At 38.0% G+C, this 26,945-nt stretch overlaps 2 protein-coding genes across 2 annotated transcripts in view; one reads left to right on the plus strand and one right to left on the minus strand.

The window, feature by feature from the left end:
• Positions 1–7,061: 7,061 nt before the first annotated feature.
• NDUFB4 (NADH:ubiquinone oxidoreductase subunit B4) lies at positions 7,062–13,306 on the plus strand. The gene is made up of 3 exons (XM_032214205.1): positions 7,062–7,317; positions 7,898–8,044; positions 10,844–13,306. Exons 1-3 carry the CDS (start codon positions 7,117–7,119, stop codon positions 10,904–10,906), a joined length of 411 nt encoding a protein of 136 aa, XP_032070096.1. The 5' UTR covers positions 7,062–7,116; the 3' UTR covers positions 10,907–13,306.
• A 1,516-nt stretch (positions 13,307–14,822) lies between these two features.
• HGD (homogentisate 1,2-dioxygenase) overlaps positions 14,823–26,945 on the minus strand; it is a 30,782-nt gene continuing 18,659 nt past the window's right edge. Inside the window, exons 7-14 of the mRNA XM_032213242.1 lie at positions 26,556–26,590; positions 26,342–26,421; positions 24,676–24,775; positions 21,911–22,035; positions 18,832–18,936; positions 18,455–18,581; positions 17,081–17,262; positions 14,823–15,180 (exon numbers count right to left, since the gene is read on the minus strand). Coding sequence (XP_032069133.1) covers positions 15,055–15,180; positions 17,081–17,262; positions 18,455–18,581; positions 18,832–18,936; positions 21,911–22,035; positions 24,676–24,775; positions 26,342–26,421; positions 26,556–26,590 — 880 coding nt within the window. The 3' untranslated portion in view covers positions 14,823–15,054. The remainder of the gene's footprint in view (positions 15,181–17,080; positions 17,263–18,454; positions 18,582–18,831; positions 18,937–21,910; positions 22,036–24,675; positions 24,776–26,341; positions 26,422–26,555; positions 26,591–26,945) is intronic.

The following is a 26,945-nucleotide window of genomic DNA, read 5'->3' on the forward strand; positions in this document are numbered from 1 at the left end:
TTCCCGACAAGACTAGAGCCCCTTCCCATGGCATATCAGCCCCTAGGTGTGCCTTGTGAAGAGGGGTAGGATACTCTCCTCCTGAGTCATTGGGTCAGCCTGCTCTGCTCCCACCTCCTCTCCACTCTCCGTGCTCAGAGATCAGGAGGGGGTAGTCCTTGCTCATCGCCTGAGCTCCCTCACTCCTCCACTCCATTGCCTGTCCTCTCTCCCCCCCCCAGTCATCCTGCGCCCGTTATTTCCTGCTGGCAAGGGAAAATAACATGTATACTCAGGTGAGACACAATTCCACAGACAAACAGACATCTATGCTAAAAGCAAGGTAGAACTCCAAAAAAGGGAATAGTTCTGTAAATTTTTACTTCCCTATTTCTTGAAAACAAATGTACAGTATAAAAGCTATGGTTCAGAATCTTAGCCCCCTTTTGCTAGAGCGCTTTAATAAAAGTTTTTCCAAAAGTCTGTCTCTCGTGTCTGGATCTGATTGGCTTATGCACCAAGCTGATCCATTTTCTGACAACACAATTGTAGCTGTACATGACTGTTCATGTTTTTCACTGTCTCTATCAGTGATGTACAAAACGTTACTTACTGAAGAGGTGGTTTCTGCTGGCCTCTGCCCAAAATACTGTAAAATGGACATTTCAGATGTGGTCTATGCACAGAACAAAATACAGCTGTGTGATTATCAGCATGGATTGCTGAAAAATTACTATGGTCAATTTCCAATTTAGTTTACATCCAGCACACACCCAGTCAATCCCTATATCACAGCAAACACACCCAACCCTCAGATTAACTAGCAAAAATATAGTTTGATATTTCTGTATTAAACATTAGTAAACATCAAACCGGTTAAATGGAAAAACAGGATAAAAAGCAAGGGAAACACGGCAGGGAGGAGGGAGAGGAAGATTTGGACAATAATTAAGAATTTATACTATATCTTATTTATGGCTTTCTCTTTTAAAAGGCACAGAACTTTCAAGAGCCACTGAGAACAAAATTGTGGCTAATTAGCACGCACAGTCCCAAAAGCATCACATTTGATTGTTCTGATTTTAAACATGAAATGTACGTACCGGTAACAGCAGCAGAATAGAGATGGAAATAGAAGTAGGACATCAGGTTACCTCTCCCTTATTCTGCATTATGAAGGAAACACTTCGATGTAAGAAATGATGTATTCAACATAGATCAACACATGCCTGATTTAGGTATAGATGGTGTAGAGGGGAGGATGACAAAAAAACCCCGCAAAGACATAAATAGTGATCATAGATGAATGGAGGCAAGGAACAAACAGGATGCTGGCAACTCTGAGGGCAGATGGATAGGAAGGTAAGATAAGACATACTGGAAACTTAGCAGTGGCAGCAATTGAGAAGAGGAAGTGAGGAAAAGACTGAAAAGATGAGGGGCAAGCAAAGTAGTGGAATAGGCTAAGATATAATGGCTTAAAGAACTAAAAATACTTGGATAGTGTTTTTTCAGCAATTTTAAGACGGCTGGACATCCAGAATTCTGCAACAAGACGCTGCCTGGGGAATTCTGGGACTTGAAGTTCACCCATCATAAAGTTGTTGAGATGGAGCAGCATTGTACTAGGGAGATTGAAGGAGACAGGGAGCTGCTGAGCAGAAACTGCAGATGGGAGGAGGGGGTGATATACACCCCTCCTTGCCCTGTGTACATTTTGTTTTGTCTGAAATTCAGAACAGTCAAAACAATTTGACTTTTGGTTTTGCTGAACCATAGCTGACCTGAGAATCAGTTTGCTTGCTTTGCAGAATCAGTTTGCTTGCTCCAGCTTTGGAACCATTTTGTGCATACTGTTAATTTACATTCAGAGTATGGGAAATAAGCCAGATGGGTCAAGGTTTTATTACCAAAAATCAGATTTGATTTATTAGGTGAAATGGTGAGACTGGAAACGAACAGGAAACTACTTGCTCAAAGCAATAGAAGCAGCAAAAGTAATATAAAAGGAAAGAAAATGTATTGTATGTTAAAAGATATCTCCCAAATCCACAAGAAAAAATCTGTGCAATGATGTCAAGAACACATGGACTAAAATAAGTGAAAAATATTAAATACAATGCTTTTTTTTGCAAACCTTACTATTTGGGGACAGTACATTCTCAGGAACATGGATCTTTTTGTCCACACTCATAGAACATGGAATCACAAGGCTGAAAAGAACCTTGGAGGTCTTCTAAGCCAACCCCTTTTTCTCTATGACAACCCCTCAAGTACTGTGGAACTACTATCCTACCACCCCTAGTCCTTCTGTTTGTTAGACTAGCCATACCTAGTTGCTGCAACCATTCATTAAACCAAGTCATTAAATAAATGTTTCACAACAGGATGGATTTTGTGGCATTTGGGGAATGGTTAAGCCCCAAATTAGTTTTGGAAGGTCAGAATGTTGAAACCAATGTAATTGGTTTCACCTGGAAGAAAATAATTTTCTTTTCTAGGAGCATTTTGTCCCAACAATTGCAAGAGTTAGGCATTCCTAGAAAAAAGCAGTTCCTTTTTTACTGTTCTGTACAGACCATCCAAGGAAGAAAGTATCAAATTGCAGACTTTTCAAAGAGTCATGAAGTAATGGGAAACTTTAACTACCCCAACATTTGTTGAGAAAGAAATGCTGCCACATATGCCTCTTCCATTAATTTCCTGACGTGGAGGAAGGAGCAAGAGGATTTGCTATCCGTGACTTGATCCTAATCAGAGAGAAGTTAATTAAACTTTATTAAACTAAGAGGAAGAGATAGAATCTTTAAGCAAAAAATGAGTAGAGCCATGTTAGTTTATGGCAAAACCTCAGAGTTTGGAAGCAACTTTACTAGCCAACAAATTTTATTAAAAGATGCTACCAAACTCCTTCTGATGATTTTGTAAATCTTAAGAAATTAATTTAGAACAATGACAATTAGCATTCCATGGCAGGAGACATTAATGGGAAAAGGAAGCCAGGATTCTGGGGACTGCTTGAAAAAGCAAATGCTGAAAACCCTGACTCACAAAACATTTCAGTAAGATATGTTCATAGGTTTAAGTGAATAATCTAACATGGGTAGTGATTAGTCAGATCAATGACTTATAGTAATATTTTCTCTGGTGTGGTCTCTCACGGTAGTGGTTCTTTTATTGCCATATTTTCTCCTACTTAATGGAGAGCTTTGGTTTCGTTGGTCCTTGAGTTTTTTCCATTGATTTGGAAAACCTGGGATAATAGAATTATGTCACATGCCTACAAATATACATTTTCTGCAATGTCGGTGCCTTTTCCTACTTGGAACTTTCCTCATGTCTCATCAGCTCCCTTGCAGAATTAACTTATTATTTGGCTTGTGCTCATTCACTCTCGTGTAGTTGTGAACTCAGCTGCCTTTTGTTCTAATACCCATATCCTACACAGAACTACAATTCTTCTGCTGAATAAACGTTTTTATTCTATTTTATTCTATTTTCTATGTTAATAGATGATATATTTGACATTTACAGGAAAAAAAATATTGGAAACATCTGCATGATCTTCCTTGCTGAGCTCCTGTTAGTTTATCTGTTCTCATTCTTCTTGGGAAATGGCTGCCATGTGTCCAAAGTGAAGAAGTAAGAGGCTGGAAGCAGAGGTTACAGAATATGTCATAGGCTTGTCTATGGAGATTCTCAGTCATCCAGGTCATGGTTGTCCCAAAGGTGATTTTACAAGAGGCAAATTTCTTTTTTTTCTCTAAAGATGTTTTGCTTCTCATCCAATAATTTTCTTCAGCTCTGAAAAAGCTTCTTGGATGCTGGTCTTAGACTGTAATAATAAATTATTATTATTGTTGTTGTTGTTGTTGCTTCTTTGATGAGAGGTGAAACATTTTCAGAAACCAGAAAGTCCAGTTGTCTCTTGAAAAAGCACCTTATGCCACAGACTTTTTGCTGGTGTGGGACTTGAAGGACCCTCCATTTCTTTCATTACTATGAAATCTGCGAAGGTTCCATTGGCCACGACCTTAAGAGCAATATCCCCATGTAATGGCACAGTAACAGAGACCATTGCAGGAATTCAAGTCTGCAAAGCAGATGCCTTGGAAATAATGAGGACTAGTATCATTATTTGCCAACTTGGTGCATAAGATTAGAGTGCCTTGCCTTTTGTATTGTTTAACAATGTTTGACATTCATTTTGTTGCCCCCATCTAAGAACCCTTGCATTGTTTGAGATGCCCAGGCCTTTTGATGTAGCCTACTCCAGCACTACTCATTTTCCCTCTCCCCTTCTAAACTGCTACTGCAATTCTAAACTCAGTACCTGGATTACTTAAGCATCTATGACATCTGTACAGCCTCAGATATTTGCCTCCTCTTGCCCCCAATATTTACAATAACTAAGGTGACCAGACGTCCCGATTTCAGCGTGACAATCATGCTTTATAACAATTTCTCCCGTTTTCCGCCCCATTTTAAAAAAGTCCTGATTTTCTCGCTTCATGTTGAAAGCCCAGTGGATTTGCTTAAGAAATCCTAACCGGGGCAAGACAAAAGACACCCTGTCTAATCCCTCACTCTGTCTCTGTACTTTCATTGAAGATATAAAAACGTTAAAGCGACAAAACGGACTCCCCCCCCGCGCCGCTTTTACCTCATTTTATAAGAAAAAAATGATCTAGTACCATAGAGCTGCAGGAAATGGCTAGAGAGGTCGTGTTACTTCCTGGATTTTCCGGAGGAGAGGGGCACGGAGGTTGGAGGTCTGCTCCAAAAAATGGTGGCAAAGTTTCTTTGAAAAATATTTCCCTGACTAATTTCACCATTTCAATTTGCTCAGTTCTTTGTATTAACATCTACATCATTCTGGGTTTACTTGGAGTGCAAGCCTGCTGGTAAGTGGGTTTTTTTCTTTTATTTTTTAATGTATTTTAAAATAATATTTTATTTATTGTGCATAGGATTTATTAAAATAGTTTTATTCTGTGAGGATTTAAGTTAAGAACTCCCTGTTATTAAGCTTTCCTCAATTAATCTCTGAGTAGATTCCCACCAACTTCAAGATCCCAAGGGCACATCTTGGAAGCTACACCTTTGCTTAGTTTATAGATGACCCCTTTCCTTAAATATGAAAATAAATACATTTATTGTTCAAATGTGTACATCTCAATAGAAATGACTCTCAGGGGTGACAACAATCCACTAAAATAATAATATAAAACAGTAATTACAAAAACAGGAGCAACTGTTATGAAAATTATTATTAAAAAATAAAGAATAAAAATGGAGTTATTAAGTATATTAATTGCAGCAACCACAATACAATACCTCGGTTCTTCTTTTCATTAAACTAGACATACACAATTCCAAGGAATTAAAAGACGCTTGCTCCTGGGGAGGAAAGCTATGGCAAATCTAGACAGCATCCTAAAAAGCAAGGTGACCAGATTTTCAGTAAAGAAGGACACCTTTGACTGGGGCTGGGGGCTTGATTAAAAATTTTATACGGAGCAACAAAAATGTTCATACAATGCAAAAATAGTATTGTAATATTTTTTTTAATTTCAACATAACTACAATTTACAAATATAAATTGTAACTGTTGCCAAACATCAAAATTTTGATCGTGTGACCATGAGGATGCTGCAATGGTCGCTAAGTGTGAAAAATGGTCATCAGTCACTTTCTTCAATGCCATTGTAACTTTGGTCATTAAGCCCATTATACCACTTTTCTTGCCACAGTTCTTAAGTGAATAACTGCAGCTGATAAGTTAGTAACATAAGTGAATCTGGTTTCCCCATTTGACTTTGTCAAAAGATGATTATATGACCCCAGGACACTGAAATCATCATAAATATGAATCTGTTGCCAAACATCAAAATTTTGATCGCGTGACCATGAGGATGCTGCAACGATCGCTAAGTGTGAAAATGGTCGCTAAGTGTGAAAAATGGTCAACAGTCACTTTTTTCAATGCCATTGTAACTTTGGTCACTAAGCCCATTATATCACCTTTCTTGCCACAGTTCTTAAGTGAATAACTGCAGCTGGTATTTTGTATTTTGGATAGAATCTTTTTTAAAATTTGTCTGAGACAATTTAAAAAAAGGATTCTATCCAAAATAAATTGAAGTGAAACCATTTTTAAAAATTCTATGCACAATACTTTGAAATATATTGTGCATAGAATTTTTAAAAATAGTTTTACTTCAATTTATTCTGTGTGGAATAGTTTGAAATGTTTTACTTCAATTTATTCTGTGTGAATTCTTTTTTTAAATTGTCTTAGACTATTTTAAAAAAGATTCTATCCAAAATACAAAATACCAGTTGCAGTTATTCACTTAAGAACTGTGGCAAGAAAGGTGGTATAGTGACCAAAGCTACAATGGCATTGAAAAAAGTGACTGATGACCATTTTCACACTTAGTGACCGTTGCAGCATCCTCATGGTCACGTGATCAAAATTTTGATGTTTGGCAACAGTTACAATTTATATTTGTAAATTGTAGTTATGTCAAAATAAAAAAAATATTACAATACTATTTTTGCGTTGTATGAAAATTTTTGTTGCTCCGTATAAAATTTTTAATCAAGCCCCCCCCCCCCCCCGGGTCAAAGGTGTCCCTCTTTACCAATCTGAAAATCTGGTCACCTTAACAATAACAACATGTAGGAATATCACATCTGACCTGAAATATAAAACCCTTCTAGTCCTATATGAAAATAGAGTTTGCTGAAGACGTTACTCTTAACAATGTGCCTTGTTCTTGCATAGCTTTTTAAATGAATAATAAAAACCTGAAATAAGGTTCTCAGATTGTCTAATAATAGTGTTCACCAATCTTGCAAGTTTTAAGATATGTGGATCTATACTTCGAATTCTGCAGCCATATACAGTGTTCAGAGAGTTGAAGTTTAAATGTCTTAAATTTGCCAAAGTTGAAAAACACTCGTGTCTCCCATTTATTACTGCAACTATAAAGGGATTCAAGGTTTCACAGTCGTTTTTGGAATTCCGTGCATGGAGTTCTCTACTTTCTTAGTTCTGTGGCGCAGAAAGGCAAAGCCCCCTGCGTGCGCATGCGTGGAAGAAGAAGCTGAGCCTATGTTTTGCCCTCGGCCATGGTCGTGTCCTCTGTCTCCCGCTTTGCGTCCAAATACCGCCCAGCGCCTCTAGCGAGCTTGCCGCCTCAGCTGGACCCCAACGAATACCAATGGACCCCCGAGAAACGCCGCGCGGAAGCCGAGCGGGTCGCCCTCCGCTCCCGCATCAAGCGCGACTACTTCCTGCGGCTCAATGACCCTCGGCGGACGCAGCTCCTCGTGAGTAGCGAGAGGGGACGGGGCTTCCTTCCCGAAAGGGAGGCGTCAGGCGCGCCGCGGAGGTCCTCCGTTCTCCTTTCTCGGGGATGTCCATCAGGTCGGGCCGAGGCTTCCAGTGGGCCTTCGCCCTCCGAAGAAGAGTCGTCCGTGAAGAGGCTGCTTGGAGAGCCTGTTGCTTGTTCCTCCTCGATCGGAGGATGCAGGTGGTTGCAAGGTTTGGCGATGCCAGCCCGCTGCGCAAAGTAAAACTGAATCTCGCAACAGGAGTCCGTGGGGATCTCCGCCCCGCCCCCTTTTGCAAATGTTTCATATAGCACAGGAACCTCCAAACTAGACGACTTTGAGACTTTGTGGACTTCAGCTCCCAGAATTCCTCAGGCAGCCAAGTTGGCTGGGGAATTCTGGGAGTTGAAGTCTACAAGTCTTAAAAGTTGCCGAGCTTGGAGACCTCCGATTATAGTACGGGGTGCAGAAAAAGCCACGAAACGAGTGGTAGCATTAAGGTGGGCACAGGGGCTAGCTGCCATAATTTACTTCTTTCGTTGTGTAACTGGGTAATTTTTCATTCTCTTTGGTTTAGGAAGATCCTGCTGTAATTCGTTGGGATTATGCCAGAAGGCAAAACGTGTATCCTAGTTATCGTTTTACTCCTAAAAGTTCCCTATTGAGTCTTCTTTGGGGAGCAGGGCCCTTTGTTTTCTGGTATTATGTCTTGAAAACCAATAGGGTAAGTTTTAAAAGTTTACATCATTCCTTTACATGAGTATATCAATAGTTGGGTTTGCTGGTAGAAGTGACTTTCTGCCTGTAAATGCTTCCGGTGTCTCTAAAATCTAGGGAATGATGGGAAGCATAATGCAGCGTGTCCCCTTTACCATTACTTTTGTGAATTATTTTTCTTCCAAGAGCTGGACAAATAGCTACTTTCCTATGGCGCTCTCTGAGCTTGCTTGTTTTCTTGCAGATGTTTCATTACCCTAACTAGGTAGCACCATCAGTGCTAGTAAGGAGTGCTGTTTGCTGTTAATTTATATATCTCAAGTTCTGCCAGCCTTCTGCCTGTTTGTCCTACAAAGTGTTTGTTGCAGTTCTTACATTTAAGTTGTAGATGAGTCCTGGTTTTTCTTGAATCTTTTCCTGGGTCTTTTGGTTTGCTTAGGATGTTTCTACCAGGATGAGCATCAACCAAAAGACCCAGCAACCCCAGAAGAAAAAACAGGAGTCATCTACAATATATAGTGTAAGAACTGCAACAAATATTATATAGGACAAAAACAGGCAGAATGCTGGCAGAATGCATGATGAAAATTCGTTAATTTCACAACATATAGACAGATTTAACCATAGTTTCAATTGAGAAAATGTGATTATTTTTAGACCAGCCAAGTCCAAAAATGCCAGGGAATTTCTAGAAGCCTGGCACGCTGACAAATCAGCCATCAGCCATCAATAGATGCATAAACACTAACAACATCTATAGACTGCAAAAGAGACAATCAATGAGAATAAGACTCCAGGACCTCTCCAGTAATCAATCAGCAGTAAGGTCACCATAGATTAAATCCAGGTTAACATCAGACCAACAATCAAGTAACCAATACCCCAATCAAGAGATTGCCAAAGAGCAATCAGTAAACAGCCCAACCAAAACATTTCTTAAGACCACCCCCACCCACACAGACCGGTAGAACGCCAGAATATAAACTGACAGCAAACAACACTCCTTACTAAGGTAGCACTGATGATGTTACCTAGTTAGGGTAATGAAGGGTAATGTGCAAGAAAACAAGCAAGCTCAGAGAGCACCAAGGACCCCTCATTTCAACCCTGTTGCAAATATTCTCTTTTACTGCTACCTTTCTATGAAATTCTGTGCTTGAAAATATGGAAGGTGCTTATCTCATTGGGCTGAACAGTGGAGGCCTTTTGAAATCCAGGTCCCTCTGGCGATTGGTACAGTTCATTTCTGAATTTACAGTTAAAGAGACTCTTCACTGACATTGGAACCCACTTTGAAAAAAATCCTTGGTGCATGCTTCCGGTGATTCATAAAATTATAGTTCGCCTATACAATGAGCTAAACAAAGAAAAGGGCACTCTTTTTATTTATTTTTTTGCTTGGAAATAAATTTATTACATTTAAAAGAAAAGGCCATTTGGTATATGTTTTGAAATTTAAGAGACCTGTAAATTTAGTTGTAGGTAACCAAACAATGAATTCTCTTTAATTATTGCCGCAAAAAAAAACACAAAAAAAAAACCACCACATAGAAATAGGACCCGGATTGTTGTTGGGGGCAATATGCTGACTCTGTAAACCGCTTAGAGAGGGCTGAAAGCCCTATGAAGCGGTATATAACTCTAACTGCTATTGCTATTGCTATTTTTAACAATTGCAGTATTTTTATTTCTTTAGTCCTTAAAGTTGCACTTTTCCAGATTTCTGATTCATTTACAGGTAGTCCTCGATTTACAACTACAATTGAGCCCAAAATTTCTGTTGTTAAGTGAGAAGTTTGTTAAGTGAGTTTTGTTTCATTTTATGACCTTTCTTGCCTCAGTTGTTAAGTGAATCACTGCAGTTGATAAGTTAGTAACCTGGTTGTTAATTAAATCTGGCTTCCCCATTGACTTTGCTTGTCAAAGGGTTTCAAAAGGTGATCACATGACCTTGATACACAGCAACGGTCATAAATATGAACCAGTTGCCCAGCATCTGAATTTTGATCACATGACCATGGGATGTTGCAAAGGTTGTCACTGTGAAAAATGGTTATAAGTCACTTTTTTCAGTGCTGTTATAACTTTGAACAGTCACTAAGTCAAGGACTACCTGTATTTTCTGGGGAAGTGTTACCATTAAATTAAGACTACTTAAATATCATAGAAGTAGCCCTGTGCTAGGCAGCATGCTGGTTTAATTTACTTAAGTGGAATTGATAAAATGAATTTCTAAGTTAAAATACAGTTTAATTCTGTTTGAATTCAGTTCTGAGAAACAAGCATTCAGTACTCCCAGTCTTGATCAGTAACATGATTTACATTGTTAGTTTTATTTAGTTATATCAGATTTTTCAAATATATCATGTCATCATCCTTATTTGTGTTAGACAGGCAATTGGACCATGTGAAAGTAAACATTAAAAATGAAGAACAATATCAATACATTATAGCTTAAAGTGTCTACATTTAGTTTATTCCTATACATGTTTAATACTGGGATTTTTTTATACTGCCTTGCAATGTTAAACAGACTAGTATACAATATTTTAATAAAACAAAAAGCTAACTCATAAATTTGCATTGTTAGTTGAATTTTCTCCAAGTAAGGATTGGAGGTGTTTAAGAAGAGGTTGAACAACTATTTGTCCAGAAAGGTATAGGTCTCCTGATTGAGCAGGGGAATTGGATTAGAAGACCTCCAAGGTCTCTTCCAACTTTGTTACTCTGTGATTCTGCTCAGTGCTTGGAAGAAAGTTTCCATTTTGAAATGACTTTAATCCTTGGAATTTCTTTTTCTGTGCAGGATTATAAAGAAAGACTCAAATCAGAAGGCAGATATGACGAGGGATTCCGTACTGGCTATTAAGTCTATGTGTGAAAATTATGTATAAAAATCTTGCTGGAGAAACTTTATTTCTCTGTAAGTCTACTTTCAAAATAAACCTTACTAAATAAATTATGGTTTATTTCATGTCAATAGTATTACTTTATAGAGAGACCTGATGAATTAATAACAATTTTTATTTTTTAAAATAAAGCAAACTATTTCTTTTTCTCCTTCCCAGTTCCCATAATGGCCTGCAATTATGTCATTGAAATCCAACCCTTATATGATTGATTTTCCATATCCCTAAGAATTTTTTTAAAAAAAATTAAAAAAACTATTTAGACATTTGAACATAATGTTCCTTTAATTTCTTAGTTCAACGGGATGTGGGTATTTTCATCTTGAACTGTTCACATCATAATTTATGGGTTTGTTTCAAGTATTTGATAAATTCCTTTCTCATAACAGTTCCTACTGTATTAGTGACAATGGAGAAAAATTTACATTGTAGTTGCATCTTTATGTTTCTGTCTGACAGATCCATTGCTTTTTTAAAATGTGTTCTAAACTTTCTCTAACCTGGTTCAGATGGTGTGAAGGAATTCTCACAGAAATACTGCACTGTGCAGAGTATTTTGAATAAAAATGTAACTGTACAATACTTCAGATTCAGAATTATAAAGGGTCCATGAAGAGGATCCAAAATGGTGACAAACTAGCAGCTTTGGAAATAAGCTTTCAGTTGTACGTCTGGCTTAACCCAGCACTCCAAAATGCCACACAAAGGCAAGAAAAGAACCACACAAGACCTAACAAAGTTACTGGAACCCATAAATCTTAACAACCTAGAGTCATAAAGTGCTTCGGAGTCAGCAACCTGTTGTTAAACCAGTAGGATCCCACCCCTGCCGACCTGGGATTTAACTTGGCACAAGTCCAGGTTACTTGATGAACTGTCTCATCCCATTGGAACAGGCCCACCCACTTGCATTGGCAGAGGAGGTATGCTGTGGGCCCAGTCATTCAGTCTGTCAAGGAATCCCAGTTGGCACAGTCCAGGAGAAGAGTGGCTCCTGCCCTGTCGACCATCGTGCCATTTGAGATGAGGTTGACTCCCTCTCTTCTGACCTTCTGTAAGGCCTGAAGACCTTGCTCTGCCAGATGGCTTGATGACCCAGCGAGGGCATCATGCTGGATGTGATAGATGAATTAAGAGGCAATCCCACTTTCTCCTCCTGCACATCCTGTTCCTTCCATTTTTAACTATAATTCTATTTTTCATTGTAGTTTCTATTTTTCTTGTCTTAAAAATATTTTTCTTTTATGATTTTAATGTTTTTAATGCTGTAAGCCACTCAGTCACTTTGAAACGGGATGGGCAGGAAATAAAGTTAATAAATAAATGTGTGTATATTTCAGTCTGTAGCAATATATAGCCCTAATAATCACCACTTTAATTTGTTTGATGGGCATGGTAGTAATTAGTCCGTATATAGATCTTGTTCAAAAACATGAATTGACACAATTATTATTCCTTTGTTTGCATCCATTTTTTTCTGTATAGTTATTTCATATACAACCCAGGATAAGCTGCCATGTGGAAATACCTCTTGAAAGCTTAGCAGTGTGTGAATAAATGTTATCAACATTTATCCCTGCTATCGCTAAACAAATTATTCTAGCTTATCTAGCTCTTTCCTAACGGCTATCAGAAAGGCAGCATCTCAACTCTACTTGAGTTGCACTTGCAACAACCCTTACAAAAGTAGATCCCTCATTCTCACATTCTGGGAAGAGAGTCTGCATCAGTGCCCTCTGGCTGCCATCTGGAGTACATTTTAATAATCTCCAATACAACCATGTAGGTGTCAATTTCCGTGTTGACATTCCACGCATAACGTCGGCAGAGCTGGATCTCAGATTACAGTAGCTGGTTTGAGACGTGTGTATTTATTGGGTAACGTGATTTATGACACAGAGTGAGGGGAGGAAAGGAAGAGGGGCAAAGTTCAGAAGCAGATAGACAAAGCGAAAGAAATGTCTGCGAATAAGAATTGCCTAATGAAGCTGTTAATAAATTGCTAGTTTTTGTATAAGAGACATTGGCTCTTATTATGTGTTCGTTACAGCATCATTAGGAACATTTACAGTAAGTCGCCATTCAAAGTTCTTGCCCAGCCTCAAAGTCACTTCTCACAGCATCAGTTCTAGCTAATTGTCCAGTGCTGGAATGCATTGCAGAAAGTTTTGGGGAATGGTTTCTGCAGTCCTTGTCTTGATCTGGCCCATTTTCAATTGTTACCTGTGTCTTTCCTCCAACTCCAACCCTACACTTGACCCTGTTCTGTTTTGAAGTTATCTTATTGACAAGCCAAATTGTAATCCCCTTCACCTAATCTTTTCCTCAAGTTCTACTAGGCTGGAAAGAATTTTAAAAAGGGACACATAATAGAAAATGTAAAAATCAAGTAATTAAGAATACATACAGGTGGCCTAGATTTGTAGATGCTCTCGTGAAAGCTAAAAGTCAGAACCTCTTAGATTACCAAAGGATGCTAGGATGCAACAAAAAAGGCTTCTTCAGATACATTTAAAATAATAAAATAGGAACAAAATTGTATTCCAGTGAACAAATTTCAAAGTAATTTGTGGTAATAAAGTAGAACTGTTTAGTTCCTATTTTAGCTTGATCTTTCCAGCAAGAGATTATTTGTTGCACCAGCAATCATGAAAAGCAGGAATTTAGCTGACGCTTAATAGAAATTTAAAAAACATACACTAACCTCGGTTCACCCACGTAGCACCTATCCTCCGCGAGCTGCACTGGCTGCCTATTGGTCTCCGGATACGCTTCAAGGCGCTAGTCGTCACTTATAAAGCCCTTCATGGTATTGGACCTGGGTACTTGAGAGACCGCCTGCTGCCAATTACCTCCACTAGACCGATTAGATCCCACAGATTAGGCCTCCTCCGAATTCCATCCGCCGGCCAGTGTTGACTGGCGACTACCCGGAGGAGAGCCTTCTCTGTGGCTGCTCCGACCCTTGGAACGAACTCCCCGTGGAGATTCAAACCCTCACCACCCTCCAGGCCTTCCGCAAAGCCGTTAAAACCTGGCTGTTCCGACAGGCCTGGGGCTAAAGAGCTGTTGCCCCCGTCTCGAATGGTATGACTGTTGTGTGTTTTTAAATTATGTATTGTCATGTTTGTTTGTTTTTATTTTTTGTCTGTACCCCCCCCCCCTTCCCAGATTTGATTTGTCAGCCGCCCTGAGTCCCCTTCGGGGGAAAAGGGCAGCATATAAATATAATAAATGAAATGAAATGAAATGAATTAATAAAAAAAATCAAGATTACATGGACTGTATCATACTTTCCTGATATCTTTTCTCTCTCCACATCCCCCCATTGCATTTCAGTCTGCCATTCAGACTCTGTCTTTCTCCTTTTGCTTGCCTGATCCTTTCCAATCCATCTTTTCTGCAACTTTGGGCCACAGCACCTTTTTCCTCTGAATTTTGATTTACTGTTTCAGCAAACCATATAAGTTTCAAGAAGAACCAAAAATATGCTGTTTCTCTTTTTTACTCCCCTTATCCCCATTCTTCTTCCTATCCTCTGTGCTTTTTCCTAAAACAAAGTGAACTAGTAGTCCTGAAAATGAGCCTTGTGAATTAATAGCATTCTTTACTGATTAAACAAATTACAGCTATTTTCCTGGTTTTCTTTTGCAAAGAAGATAGGTAGAAGAAATATCTGCTATATTTTGCAGAAAATTATACTGAACATAAACATATACATTGTTCTCCAAATGAGAAATTTTGTATCCTTCCCTAAATGGAAATTTCTCACTCTTGAGCTCAATGATATATTATGTATCTGAGAAATCACCTCATAAAAGAAGTTCTTCAACAACGTAAGTCTACATTGTTAAATCAAACAAGTTTTCTTGGGAGTGCTTTTTTGTTTGTTCTTTTTTAATACTGGGTATGACATAATGGACTTACAGATATTTCCAATTTCATAATGGACAATTTTACATAAACACTTCACATTAGTTATTTTAATTTTTCAGCTAGTAGACATTCATTCTTTCAGATTTTCATACAAAATGGTTAAGATATTCTTCCATGATTTTCTTGAACTACTTGGGAATGAAGAAACTGGATGTGGATACTTTTGGTATCTTCATTTACATTTGTCATTAAAATTGATCTTCAGTGCTTCCCAACATTTGTAGTAATTCTTATCCAAGCTGGTTTTCAGCCCCCACTTGGTCACAGCCAAGCTAAGGGAAGATTCAAACATGAAGGCCTTGGGGGAAAAAACAGAAGGCATATTGCAAGAGTAAATAGAGCAGTATTTGGTTTGAATGAAATGGACAAAAAAAAATACTGCTTTGCCTATTTTAACTGATTTAAGTCATGTTATTGCTATTTTGCTTTTATCATATGTTGGTGCTCATTTTATCATTTGGCTTGTTATATTTTATGTAATTTTGCAGAGAATTTAGATTTTAATATGAAATAAAATATTAGAAAAACTAGGAATTATTGAGCTGATTGTGAAATATTTAGTTTATGAACATATCTTAACTAAAACAAGTTTAGCAGGAAGTGCTACTGTGCAGTGAAATGGGCTATTCTATCACTCAGTGGACAACAAGCATTCATATGAGAATTGCAAAGATTTGTAGTTTTGTAGCGGAGTTTAAAATTGTAACAGGAAATTTTTTCTTTAATAAATTTGATGCTTAGAATGTCTTAGTATTTTACAGTAAAAGTAATACATACAATGAGAGTTAAAGCCAGACATGCTGAAATAAACTATTAAAACACTTTTTACAAATATGTATTTAGGGTCTTATGAAAGAGAGCAAATTGTTGGTTTCCTCAGCTGAGCACAAAATGAGGAATGTAGGCAGATTTCCTCATTTGAACTCAGCAACTAGTGTGTTTCCATTCATGCATACAGTTCTCTTCAGGATTGTCAGTACAACTGCCACTATATATTTTCCCTATCTTAATATTCCAATTAGTTATGAAATTATAAGCTTTGTTTTAAAAAAAAAGTCTGAGAAAAGAAAAGTCTCTCAGTTCCAGTGTGGGCAGGATGAGTCCCTGCAGGTTTCACTCTGCTCATCATTGCCAACTGGGTGGTGCTCATCTCCATTTCAAGGGCCACTGAGCCAGTACTGTCCAAAGACATTTATGTGGTCACATGGCCAGCATGACACCATGGAATTTACTCACATCTACTCATATCTACTCATTTGCATGCTTTTGAGCTGCTAGATGGGCTGGAGCTGGGGCAAATAACACGAGTCACCCTGTCACATGGCACTCAGGTCTTAAATCAGGTTGTCACCTTACCAGCAAACAAGTCCTGCATCCTAACCACTGAGATAGAATAGATAGCTGTCAGCCCCATCGGAGCTCAGTTTGGAGGAGGAGGAGTTGGAATCGGTACTGTCCAACGGGGATGGCACATCTCCCTTGGCATGCTTGGGAGGCTAGGGACAATGCTGTCCCAGGCTCCTTGGGCATTGGGGGAGGTGGTCAACTGGAGCTGCTTGCCCTCCTAGACATAGGGGAGGATGGGCTGCTGACAGGCAGTGGTGCTGACAAGCTGCAGATCCCCTCTGATGAGGAACAGCTGCCTCCACTCAATCCAAGGGCGAGTGGAGCATTGGCAAGCTCAGAGAAGGGCTATGAAGTTACTCAGGAAAAGGTGACCCCATCCCCCCTCACAAGAAACACCTGGAGTGGATTGACTTAAGGAGAAGCCATGGGGAGTTAGTCTTTGCCAGGAACAAATTTGTTTCCGCTTACACTTCCCCAGCTTTGACTAATGCCTTTGCCTCTCCTATCTGTGAGGACTGCCTTTTGCTTTGTATCTTGCCTTTGCCCCGAGGACTGTCGGGTGCCTTGTCTTTACCTTGTGGACCACGGTTTGCCTCATTGGCTCAACCGGGTGGACTGGACCTGGTCTGTGGACTTTTTTTGTTATATGCAGGCTGTTGCTTGCGGGACTGAGGTGCCTGTTTTCAGGATAGCGTGGGGTAGAACCTTACTGGTTGTTGGATAGCCATTTGTTGGAACATTTACTTAGAGCAATAAAGGACTCTCTAGAGGCCTCCCTTGCCTTGACCACTTGGGTCATAACAGCAACTTCCACATTAATGTGGAAATTCTTAGATTTTCCAAACACTTACCATAGTGCCCTCTGCAATTTTCTCGGGCCCTTCCTTGCTTGTGCTGGCCTTCTTAAAACATTCAGCATCTGGTCCATGTGGTATCATCATGCTGTGCAGAGTGGCTCCTCCTGGTAAAAATCCTTGTTCCTTTGCTTCATAATTCCCTTTGATCAAGCCCATAAATTCACTCATACAGTTTCCTGTGGATTTTTTTTAAAAAAAATGTTGATTAAATTTATTGAGATTTGATCCATTAGCAATAGCAATAGCAGTTAGACTTATATACTGCTTCATAGGGCTTTCAGCCCTCTCTAAGCGGTTTACCGAGTCAGCATTTTGCCCCCAACAATCCAGGTCCTCATTTTACCCACTTCAGAAGGATGGAAGGATGAGTCAACCTTGAGCCGGTGAGATTTGAACAGCCGAACTGCAGAACTGCAGTCAGTTGAAGTAGCCTGCAGTGCTGCATTTAATCACTGCGCCACCTCGGGGTAGCTTAAGTCTGGCATGAGTTTGAAACATAAAGAAGACCACTACAGATTTGGTATTTAGCATTTAGTCATATAGAACCAGAACTGTCCAAAGTCCCACTGGATGTTGTTTTTAGAACAAGTAAACAGCAGGGTATTCCTTCCCTCCCTTCACTTTAGTATATATTGTATTTCCAAGAATTGAAATTTGCAGCCCTTTATCTTTCAAACATCTGGCCTAGTTATTAAATTTTGTTAGTAAGTCTTCTGTATCTTCAAATTCAGATAAAACTCAGCTTATAACACTAACTGGAATTACAGCTGCAAATTGTTGGGTTGTAAATCAAGGCAGCACATGATTAGATTTGATATTACAACAATTTTTTTACAGTTCTTAAATGAATTTTGCTGTTAAGCAAATCCATTTCTCCCAATAGCTCTTTTTGCTAGAAACTGGAAGTAAATGCCAGAAACTGGCAGTAAATGTCATGTAATTGTGGAGCACTGCAAAGGGCTATAAAGGTGAGGCAGCTGCCAAGCATCCCAAATGCATATGTGTGTTTACGGCTGATATAACTGAAAACGAGTCATAAGTAGCTTTGGTGTAGGACAGGGTTGTCAAACTATTGATGACATGACACATATTGCAAGTTTCCCCCCCTTTACTAAAATGAGGGTGGGCGTGGCCAGCATGGATGCATGGGGCCCATGGGCTGCAAATTTGACACCCCTGTTCTTAGGACTAAGCAATAAATTAATTGCTTAGGTATAAGCAATAAAATAGCTTAACTGGAACTTAACACACAGTTCTGATTCTTTGTTCCTAACATTTGAGGTGGTCTGTCGTAACTGAGCAATTGTTAAGTGATAGTAAGTCGGGGGCTATCTATATGAAATTACACAGCAAAAATGACATACATACTGTGATAATAAGGTGGCCGGAAAGTGTTGTTGGCCACAGCCCAGCGGGGTGGAAATATAACAAAATCTGCAATTGCCACTCCAGGACGGGTTGATTTTGCAGTTAAGACAGTAAAGATGGAAGGATCCTTTAAAAAAGTGGGATGGGGGAAATTGGCCATTATTAAAAGAATTATGCTAAGCTGAAAAAATCAATTACATTTAAGGCAAATTTAAAGTCATAACTACAAATCATAATTCTTTTATTTCCATGTAAATTACAAAAGAGAAACTTGTAATTTATTTGAGGCTTCCTGAAATCAGAAGTCTACTTTATTTAATTCAAAAGGACTAACCAAAGTACTCTAGGATCAGAACTAAGACCTAACAAGAACTTACTGCATGATCAAAAGCCACAGAATTTATGACCATGAAATTGCTGAGATTGTACTTGTATGGTGTGTAATTCCCATGCCAAGCCACAACGTTGAAGGGAGAGCAGTTCTGTAAGATTAAACAACACAGCTATCTTAAGACATGGAAAATATCTGATATCCAAAATCACATTAAAAAATATCACACTGGGGGCGGGGGGGCGGGAGAGTTCAGGAGATGACAACATAGATAAAGCATATAGTAAATTTATAATACAAATACCATTATAATAAAGCTATAATGAAATACAGCAGCAACACCTGTATTTTCCACTTTCTCCAAAGGGACTCCACCTTGGGAGTGTAACATTTGTATTTTCTTTAAAAGCATTATCTGCCATTAATGGTCCTCATCCATTGGTAATTGACCAGCAGAAGCAAACTGGAAAACCAGCAACTCATTTCACTGACTCCCATGGTTCCAATAAAGGTGGAATAAAACTAACTTGGTTCTAAATGTTAATAAAACAAAGGAGATCATTGTAGATTTTAGAAAGAGATGGCATAGTCATACTCCACTTAGTATCAAGGATGCAACTGTAGAGATGGTCAACAGTATTAAATATTTGGGGGTGCGGATTACTAACAATCTGAATTGGTCTCGTCACACGTCATCCTTAATGAAGCGTGCAAACCAGCATCTGCATTCCCTGCATCGAATGAGAAGAGCAGATCTTTCTTCTTCTGTCCTGGCCATTTTTTACACAGGCAAAATTGAGAGCGTTTTAACAAGCTGCATCACTGTTTGGTTTGGTGGCCTCAGATAGAAGGTCCATACAGAGAGTGGTAAAGATGGCCGAGAAGATTATTACAGATTGCTCTGCCTGCAATCTTTTTCAGATTACAGATTAAGAGTTGGAAGGGAATTTGTAGGTCATTTAGTTCAACCCCCTGCCCAAGCAGGAGACTCTACACCATTTCTGACAGATGGCAGTCCAGTCTTTTCTTGAAAGCTTCAAGGGACGAAGCTCCCACAACTTCTGAAGGAAGTTATATTATTATATTATATTATTATAGGAAGCTTGCTTCCTGTTATTCAGGATACTGCTTATAAATGCTATGTGCTTAGAGGTCAAAACATTGTTATAAACCCCACACACCCACTTTATGGTCTGTTTCTGTTGCTCCCCTCTGGGAGGAGGTTTCTAAGCATTTCTAGCAGGACTACCATATTCTGCAATCTGCCATTTGTCTGGTAAACTTACAAGATTTGTTTCTCTCACCATGTACAGATATACATCTGAACTAGATTGTTGTTTCTCTGTGTCACATAATATATGTATGTAATTTTGTATTATGTATGTATGTATGTATGTATGTATGTATGTATGTATGTATATGTAGTTTATATTGGAGGTGATGACCCTTTGAGAGCTATATGCAAAGAAATTTCGTTTTAATGTATGCCAATTAGCGTACATTCAAAGTGACAATAAAATTATTCTAAGTTCCACAACTTCTGCCTAAGTAATTATGGGTGGGATCTTAAGCAGCATGCAGAAAACTCTAGCACTGTAAGGCAGATAAACTACTGACTATTTTGTTAGGAGATACAGGACTGCAATTTAGTTCTATTTGTATTTTCTGATCTATAAGGACACACATTTTAATAATTTAAATACCATTTATCAAACTTGTATGTTGCTTGACTACCAACAAGTCTTGATTTTTTATTTTTGTTTTCTATTTGTTATGGGTAGGTACATCAAGCGCTTTTTATATTGCCATGCTGCATGCACACATCCTCATCTAAAGTAAGATTATTAGAAATAGAACAATGTTCACCGTTTTTGGCCAATTCCTGAGACCTACAGAAGTATCCAACCCCAAAGCACAAATTCATAAAACAAGACAAAGAGGCTTTCTTTGAGTAAGATGGGCTGTTTAGAAAACAAAATATAAATAGATAATTCACAGTTAAGTAATGAGTATGTTCAGCAGCCTTCAAATATTGGGTATTTGCTGAAAAGAAAACAGAATATTGAGGGAAAGCAGAGCACCCTGCTTGAAGATGATAATCAGAGCATTTGTGGTAAGAGATAGATGGACTTCAGTATTTTGTTGTAAAACTCATATCTAACTTCTGATTGACAAAAATAGAGTAATGATTAATGCAAAGATGCATAAATACAGGAAGAAATGTAATAAATGTGTCAATAGAATTTATTAGTAGGAAAAGATGATTTATTTCAATGTACATAGATGCCCATCTCACTTATGTGTGTGATTAGAATCATGGAGCTGGGACATGAAGCCAGGTGGCTAGGTCCTATTCAGGACAGCAATACATATTAAAGCATCTTAAACTTAGACAGACACAGACAGATTTGAACATATTCAGCAAAAGGGAACCCACCACTGGAATAACTGGTTGCATACAGATAGACTTCAATTTGAGTCCAAAATTTCCATTGCTAAGAAAGAGTGTTTTAAAGTAAGATTTGTCCCATTCTACTACCTTTCTTGTCACCGTTGTTAAATGAATCACTGAATTTTAAAGTTAGTACTGGTAACATGGTTGTAAAAAGATTTGGTTTCTCCATTGACTTTCTTGTAAGAAGATTGCAAAAGGTGATCACATGAACCTAGGATAGTGCAACCATCATCAATACATATGTTCCTCTTCCACATTGATGCTATTCCAGTTATACTAGCTCTTTCTGCAGTCACAGATTCTGTTTTAAACTTGACTTGCACCTCATCTGAATCCTGTGCTTTTACTGTTAATTATGGAATGTTAAATGTTATAAAAGCAAGCACTTCAATTTCCCTGAATAAAATATACTGTGCGGGAAAAGTCTTATATTTTTCTATCAGTTAAAGCAGAAAATGTGTGGTTTTGACATTTTTTGTTCCTCCACCCAAAAAATGAATTTCAGTGTTGAATTCCAGGAGTGTTCATCTTTGTTTCAAGTTAAAAAGTGTTTTGAAAAAAACATTCACTACTTTAGAAGAAAAGCCTAGTTGTGGGCTAGGTTAATATATGAACCTCTCCAAACTAATTTTTAATGAAATTCTTAATTTTCTAAATCCTAACTTCCCACCTGTTTTGCCTCAAAGAGTTTCCCTTGGTACTTGGTGATCACTGTGTAATCCTCAGCTGTTTGGCCATCTTCATACCAGGCAACGGGCACAAGGAAGTCTCGTGGATTAGCTAAGCCATTGGCTCCTAAAAAAAACATAAAGGCTTTGTAACCAATTGTATATTTAAATTTCAGATCAATCTAATCATTGTCACCCGATAGTTTACCATTAGACAAACTACAAACACAACTTCATTTAAAGAATAAAATAAAAAATAATGAAAATTAGTCAACTGCAAGGTCTAAAATTCAAATAAAATTCATATAAAACTATATGAATTACAATACAGTTAATAACCAGTTTAAAATTCAGGAAAATAAGTCTTATTTTAGTTTGAAGACCAGTTAATCCACCTAGGAGAGGGCATTCCATAAATAGGGTGCTCCTACAGAAAATCTCTCCCTACTAAGAGGACCTTACTAGATAATCTTAAAGTCCAGTTAAGGGTTTTACAAGAAAAGGAGGCCCATTGGGTAATCTGATTCTAAGCCTTATAGGCCTTTAAAGGTCAAAACCAGCATTTTGGCTCCAAATCAGCCAGCCAATCTAGATGGCAAAAAATGGCATAGTACATTCACATTAGCCAATCCCAATGAGCAACCTAGTTGCTGTATTTTGAACTAACAGAAGTTTTCAGTTCATTTTCATAGAAAGGCCCACATACAAAGCTCTGTGGAGTATTTTTAATATGTTTAACATTGAATCAGAATCTGGCTTCATTAAGTTTAAATGCATTATTCTATGCCTTCCACTCTGGAACAAGAGAAAACATTTTTCTGCATTACACCCTTGTATAAGACATGCATTCGAATATTTCAAGAGTACAATCGTATCCACACTTGGTTATCTTTTTTGAAGGCTAAACATACCTACCACCTTCCATAATCCCTGATCATCCTTTTTGCCTTTATCTGAATTATCCTAATTTCTTGAATTCTTGTTCAAACATGTCACAACTGGGCAGAATACTCAAATGGAGTCTGATCAATGCACAATACATTGGAAGTATTACCTTCTATGAATTGAAAATTATACTTTTATAACTGTTCATGCAACATAAAATTGCATTTATATTTTGCAACTATATCACATTGATTTCAGTGTACAATCAACAGTTTTCATTCTGCTGCTTTAGCCCAATCTTTATGTACATGGTTATGAAATTTATTCCTGTTTTCAAGGATATGAAACAATCCATATCTGTCATTCTCAAATTTGATATGCCTTCCTTTTACTATTTTAGTCAAGTAATTAATGGAAATACTGAAATAAGGGATTCGACTCTTCCTTGTGATGGCCCATTCAATTTCTCAAAATTTATAGGGAACTTTTGAAGATAAGAGACATTTGCAGTCTAGTCATTTGACATGAGAGAGTGCTATTGATGACTTTTATTCTATCCCATCCAGAGGTTCTATGGCAGTGGTTGCATGGAGGCAATCCAAGTACATCCTTTCCAGTTAGTGAGTTTTGTGCTTCCCTATGCATCGTCTTTCCTTCTGATTGAAGAAATATTATGCATTTTTAAAATATATTTGCGATTTCATATTTTTATACTTACAGAGATATGTGTGCATATGGAAGGGAAGTACAGGGAGTCTTCACTTAATAACTGTTGCTAAGAAACCATTGCTAAGCAATGTGACAGAAACAAAAAAAATCATATAGGCCAGTGGTGGGTTTCCAAGTTTTTTACTACTGGTTCACGTGCACAGAAGTGTCCAGGCAAGTGGGCGAAGCTTCCTGCCACCATTACTACCGGCTCGCCCGATCTGGGCCGAATGGGGAGCAACCCACCTCTGATATAGACTATGGTAACTTGGATGGCAGTTCTTGTGGTTCTGGTTGCGATCGTTAAGCAAATTACACATGGTCATTAAGTGTGATGTCACATGGCCACAACACATGACTGAGACTTCCTGACAGCTTCCCCATTGACACTGCTCCTCAGAAGCAGAAGGTTGCAAATGGTGATCCTGACAGAGGGACACTGTGATCATCATAATTGAGCACCAGTTGCTAACCATCCAAATTGCAACCATATGACTGTGGGGACATTGCAATGCCTGCATCTTCAAGGACCAGCCATAAGACTCCTTGTTCAGTGCTGTCTTTGAATGATTGTTTTAACTGTACAGGAATTTATTTCTGGCTATACGATCATAATAAAAATGGTTTTGATTGTTTCAACCTCTTTATTGTCCTCTCTCTTAGAGATGTGGAAAATAATATAGAGTAAAAGTGTGGTTGGTTGCAAGAGAAATCAATTGGAAGAAACTGGAAAATGAATTCTGAGAAATTGCAGCAATGTTGGCACACTAAAAAACTGAAAGAACTATAAATGTGCATAGCTTGATTTAATGCATAATATCATCATGTACATCTTTATTCTCCAAAGGCTATTTAAATTGCTATTTTCAAAATTCCCAGCCAGCAGTAAAAGCATTACAGTTAGTACCAGTGGTTGTTTTCTCAATGCCTTTATTAGAGCTATGAAGGACTGAGATACCCATCCATTTCTTTGCACCTCCATACCTTGGGGCAGAACTTTAAACTTTTTTTTTTTGCTGTCATGAATCATTTTTCACCCAGTTCCACATGTCTTATGGGTAAAAAACATAAATGCATGTTAGGAGTGATAAATAAATGTATATTATTAGACAGTCCTAATAAGAAAAATGACATAATTATTTTTGGAAGCGGAAATAGTCTTAAGTATATTTACCAATAGGTCCTAGATCAGGTAACTCAAAATGTACACCATATATTTCTAGGATATAGCCTCGAGTTTCTCCAAATACTTCCACCTTAAAACGCATTCCTTTCTAAGGTGGAGACAAAATACAAATGTAAATATTAGGACTGATTATTATTGTTCCAAATAAAAATACACTATCAGAGAATATATCAAATTCCAACTTATATCCATTAAATTCTTCCTGAAAACACTGCATTGCTTTAAAGTACCAAAAAAGATCTATTAAAGGTAGCGTTGAGATAAAGCTATCTTTGTTTATCAGGTGGTGGAGGTATTTTTACAAAAGCATCTGAATTTCTGTTGATATTTCAAAAATGTGTAGCTATTTATTTATTTTGTTTCTATGTTATCATTGCTGGAGGTTGTCATAAAATAGTAACTACCAAACCCCAAGAGCAGAGATAGAATAATGACAAAATCAAGAAAGAGAAAAACAAACATCACTTATCCTATCCTCCAGGGCAATTTCCCTAAAATCTCAGAGGAATGAAGGGTACCATCTCTCTTCCAGGTGGGAGTTCCAAAGTGAGGTGGTGTCAACTGAAAATGCACTTTCCTTTTTGGAAGCCTTCCACTTTAATCACTCATGTTTCTCTTATTTTTCTCCTAATAAAATTGTTTTGAGATGATAACTTATAAACCGTAAGTGCTCTCTCCTGAAAATTTTGCAGTGAAATTTTCCACTATCTATACCAGTGTTTCTCAACCTTGGCAACTTGAAGATGTCCGGACTTCAACTCCCAGAATTCCCCAGCCAGCATTTGCTGGCTGGGGAATTCTGGGAGTTGAAGTCCAGACATCTTCAAGTTGCCAAGGTTGAGAAACACTGATCTATACAAAGAATATTTATCTTAATTTGACAAATGTGCTAATTTCTGAGTTGATTGTGAATAACTGTAAGTCACCTGAAGCAGGAACAAAGACTGCAATAGAAAGAGGTTCCCCTCAAAGCAGGCAGGCACTTTGCTCAAACTTAGATTCAGCTGTAGGATGTAAGTGTTATGAGAAGGCAAGAAGATATTTGTGCCTATGTTATGTTAGAGTGGTGGTAAAAGAAGCAAAGTCTTGACAGATACATGGAATTTATTTTTCTTCCTAGCATTTTCCCACAAATGTAGGGTCCAGTTTTTTTCAGATCAACCAAGTATTGGTTGATCTGAAAAGTATTTCAGTCACCTAAGCTTTATGTCATGGACTGAGAGAGAGTACTGGGCCAAAATTATCCAGGAGACTTATATGCCTAAGGCGGGATGATCGAACATCTCCTGATTTTTACCTTGCTTTAACGAATAGACCAAACTGGCTCTTACACATACATATGTATACATCTGTGTGTGTGAGAGAGAGAGAGGAGGGGGGAAGGGAGAGGGAGAATGAATAAATATGAGGGATATTTCTAAAATGATGTGCTATTAGTCTTGCACATTATCAGAAGAAAATATATACAACATGTTTAAAAACTTACACATGGGTATACAATCACATCTTTTTAGAAAAAGCATAACAAGCAGGCTTTTTTTAAAAGCCATGGAATAAATTCAAACATGGATATACATCAGTGTTCATCTGTCCATTTCCCTCAGGAGTTATAAGGTGAAGAGTGAGGAATAGGCATGATGGCTCTAGTGCTTACCTGAATGACACATATCTCATTCGGCTCCACTAGCAGCTTGCCAAACTCTGTAGTGATGAGCAGTTTCCCTTGCTGTGGTACTGGATGAAGAAAATGTAAGCATAGAATTTTGTTTGTTTACCCAAGATAATATTGTGATTCTGCCCAATTAACATTCCAGTTTGTAAAAGAAACAACAGTGTACAAACTTTCAGAGTAATAATTCGCAACTCACCGATCATAAAGTCTCCATCAGAATTACAAAAACATCTATATTGGGGGGAAAAACAAGTGATTATACAATTTGGGGAAATATATTATGAACTCTAGATTCCGAAGTCATAATCTGAAGAAAGTTTCAATCCTTATCCAGAGAGGAATTATATCCGCTAGCTCTTCATTCCCTTCTAGTCATTGACAGAACTGTCTTTAGTCTGCCATTTCTTCCCCGGAAGGTCGATAAAACTTAATTTTCAAGCAAATTCTTACCAAAAAAATCCATGCTAATGTATGCCTTTCATTTTTCTACTACATGTTGTTTGGGGTTCACATATAGCTGCCAATCTTAGATTTCTGAATTACCGTGTATCAGTAGCTTCCCATCTAAAGGTTATAAAGGTCTCAT

The sequence above is a fragment of the Thamnophis elegans genome, chromosome 3 (assembly GCF_009769535.1).
Source record: "Thamnophis elegans isolate rThaEle1 chromosome 3, rThaEle1.pri, whole genome shotgun sequence".
In the NCBI taxonomy this organism is placed as follows: domain Eukaryota; kingdom Metazoa; phylum Chordata; class Lepidosauria; order Squamata; family Colubridae; genus Thamnophis; species Thamnophis elegans.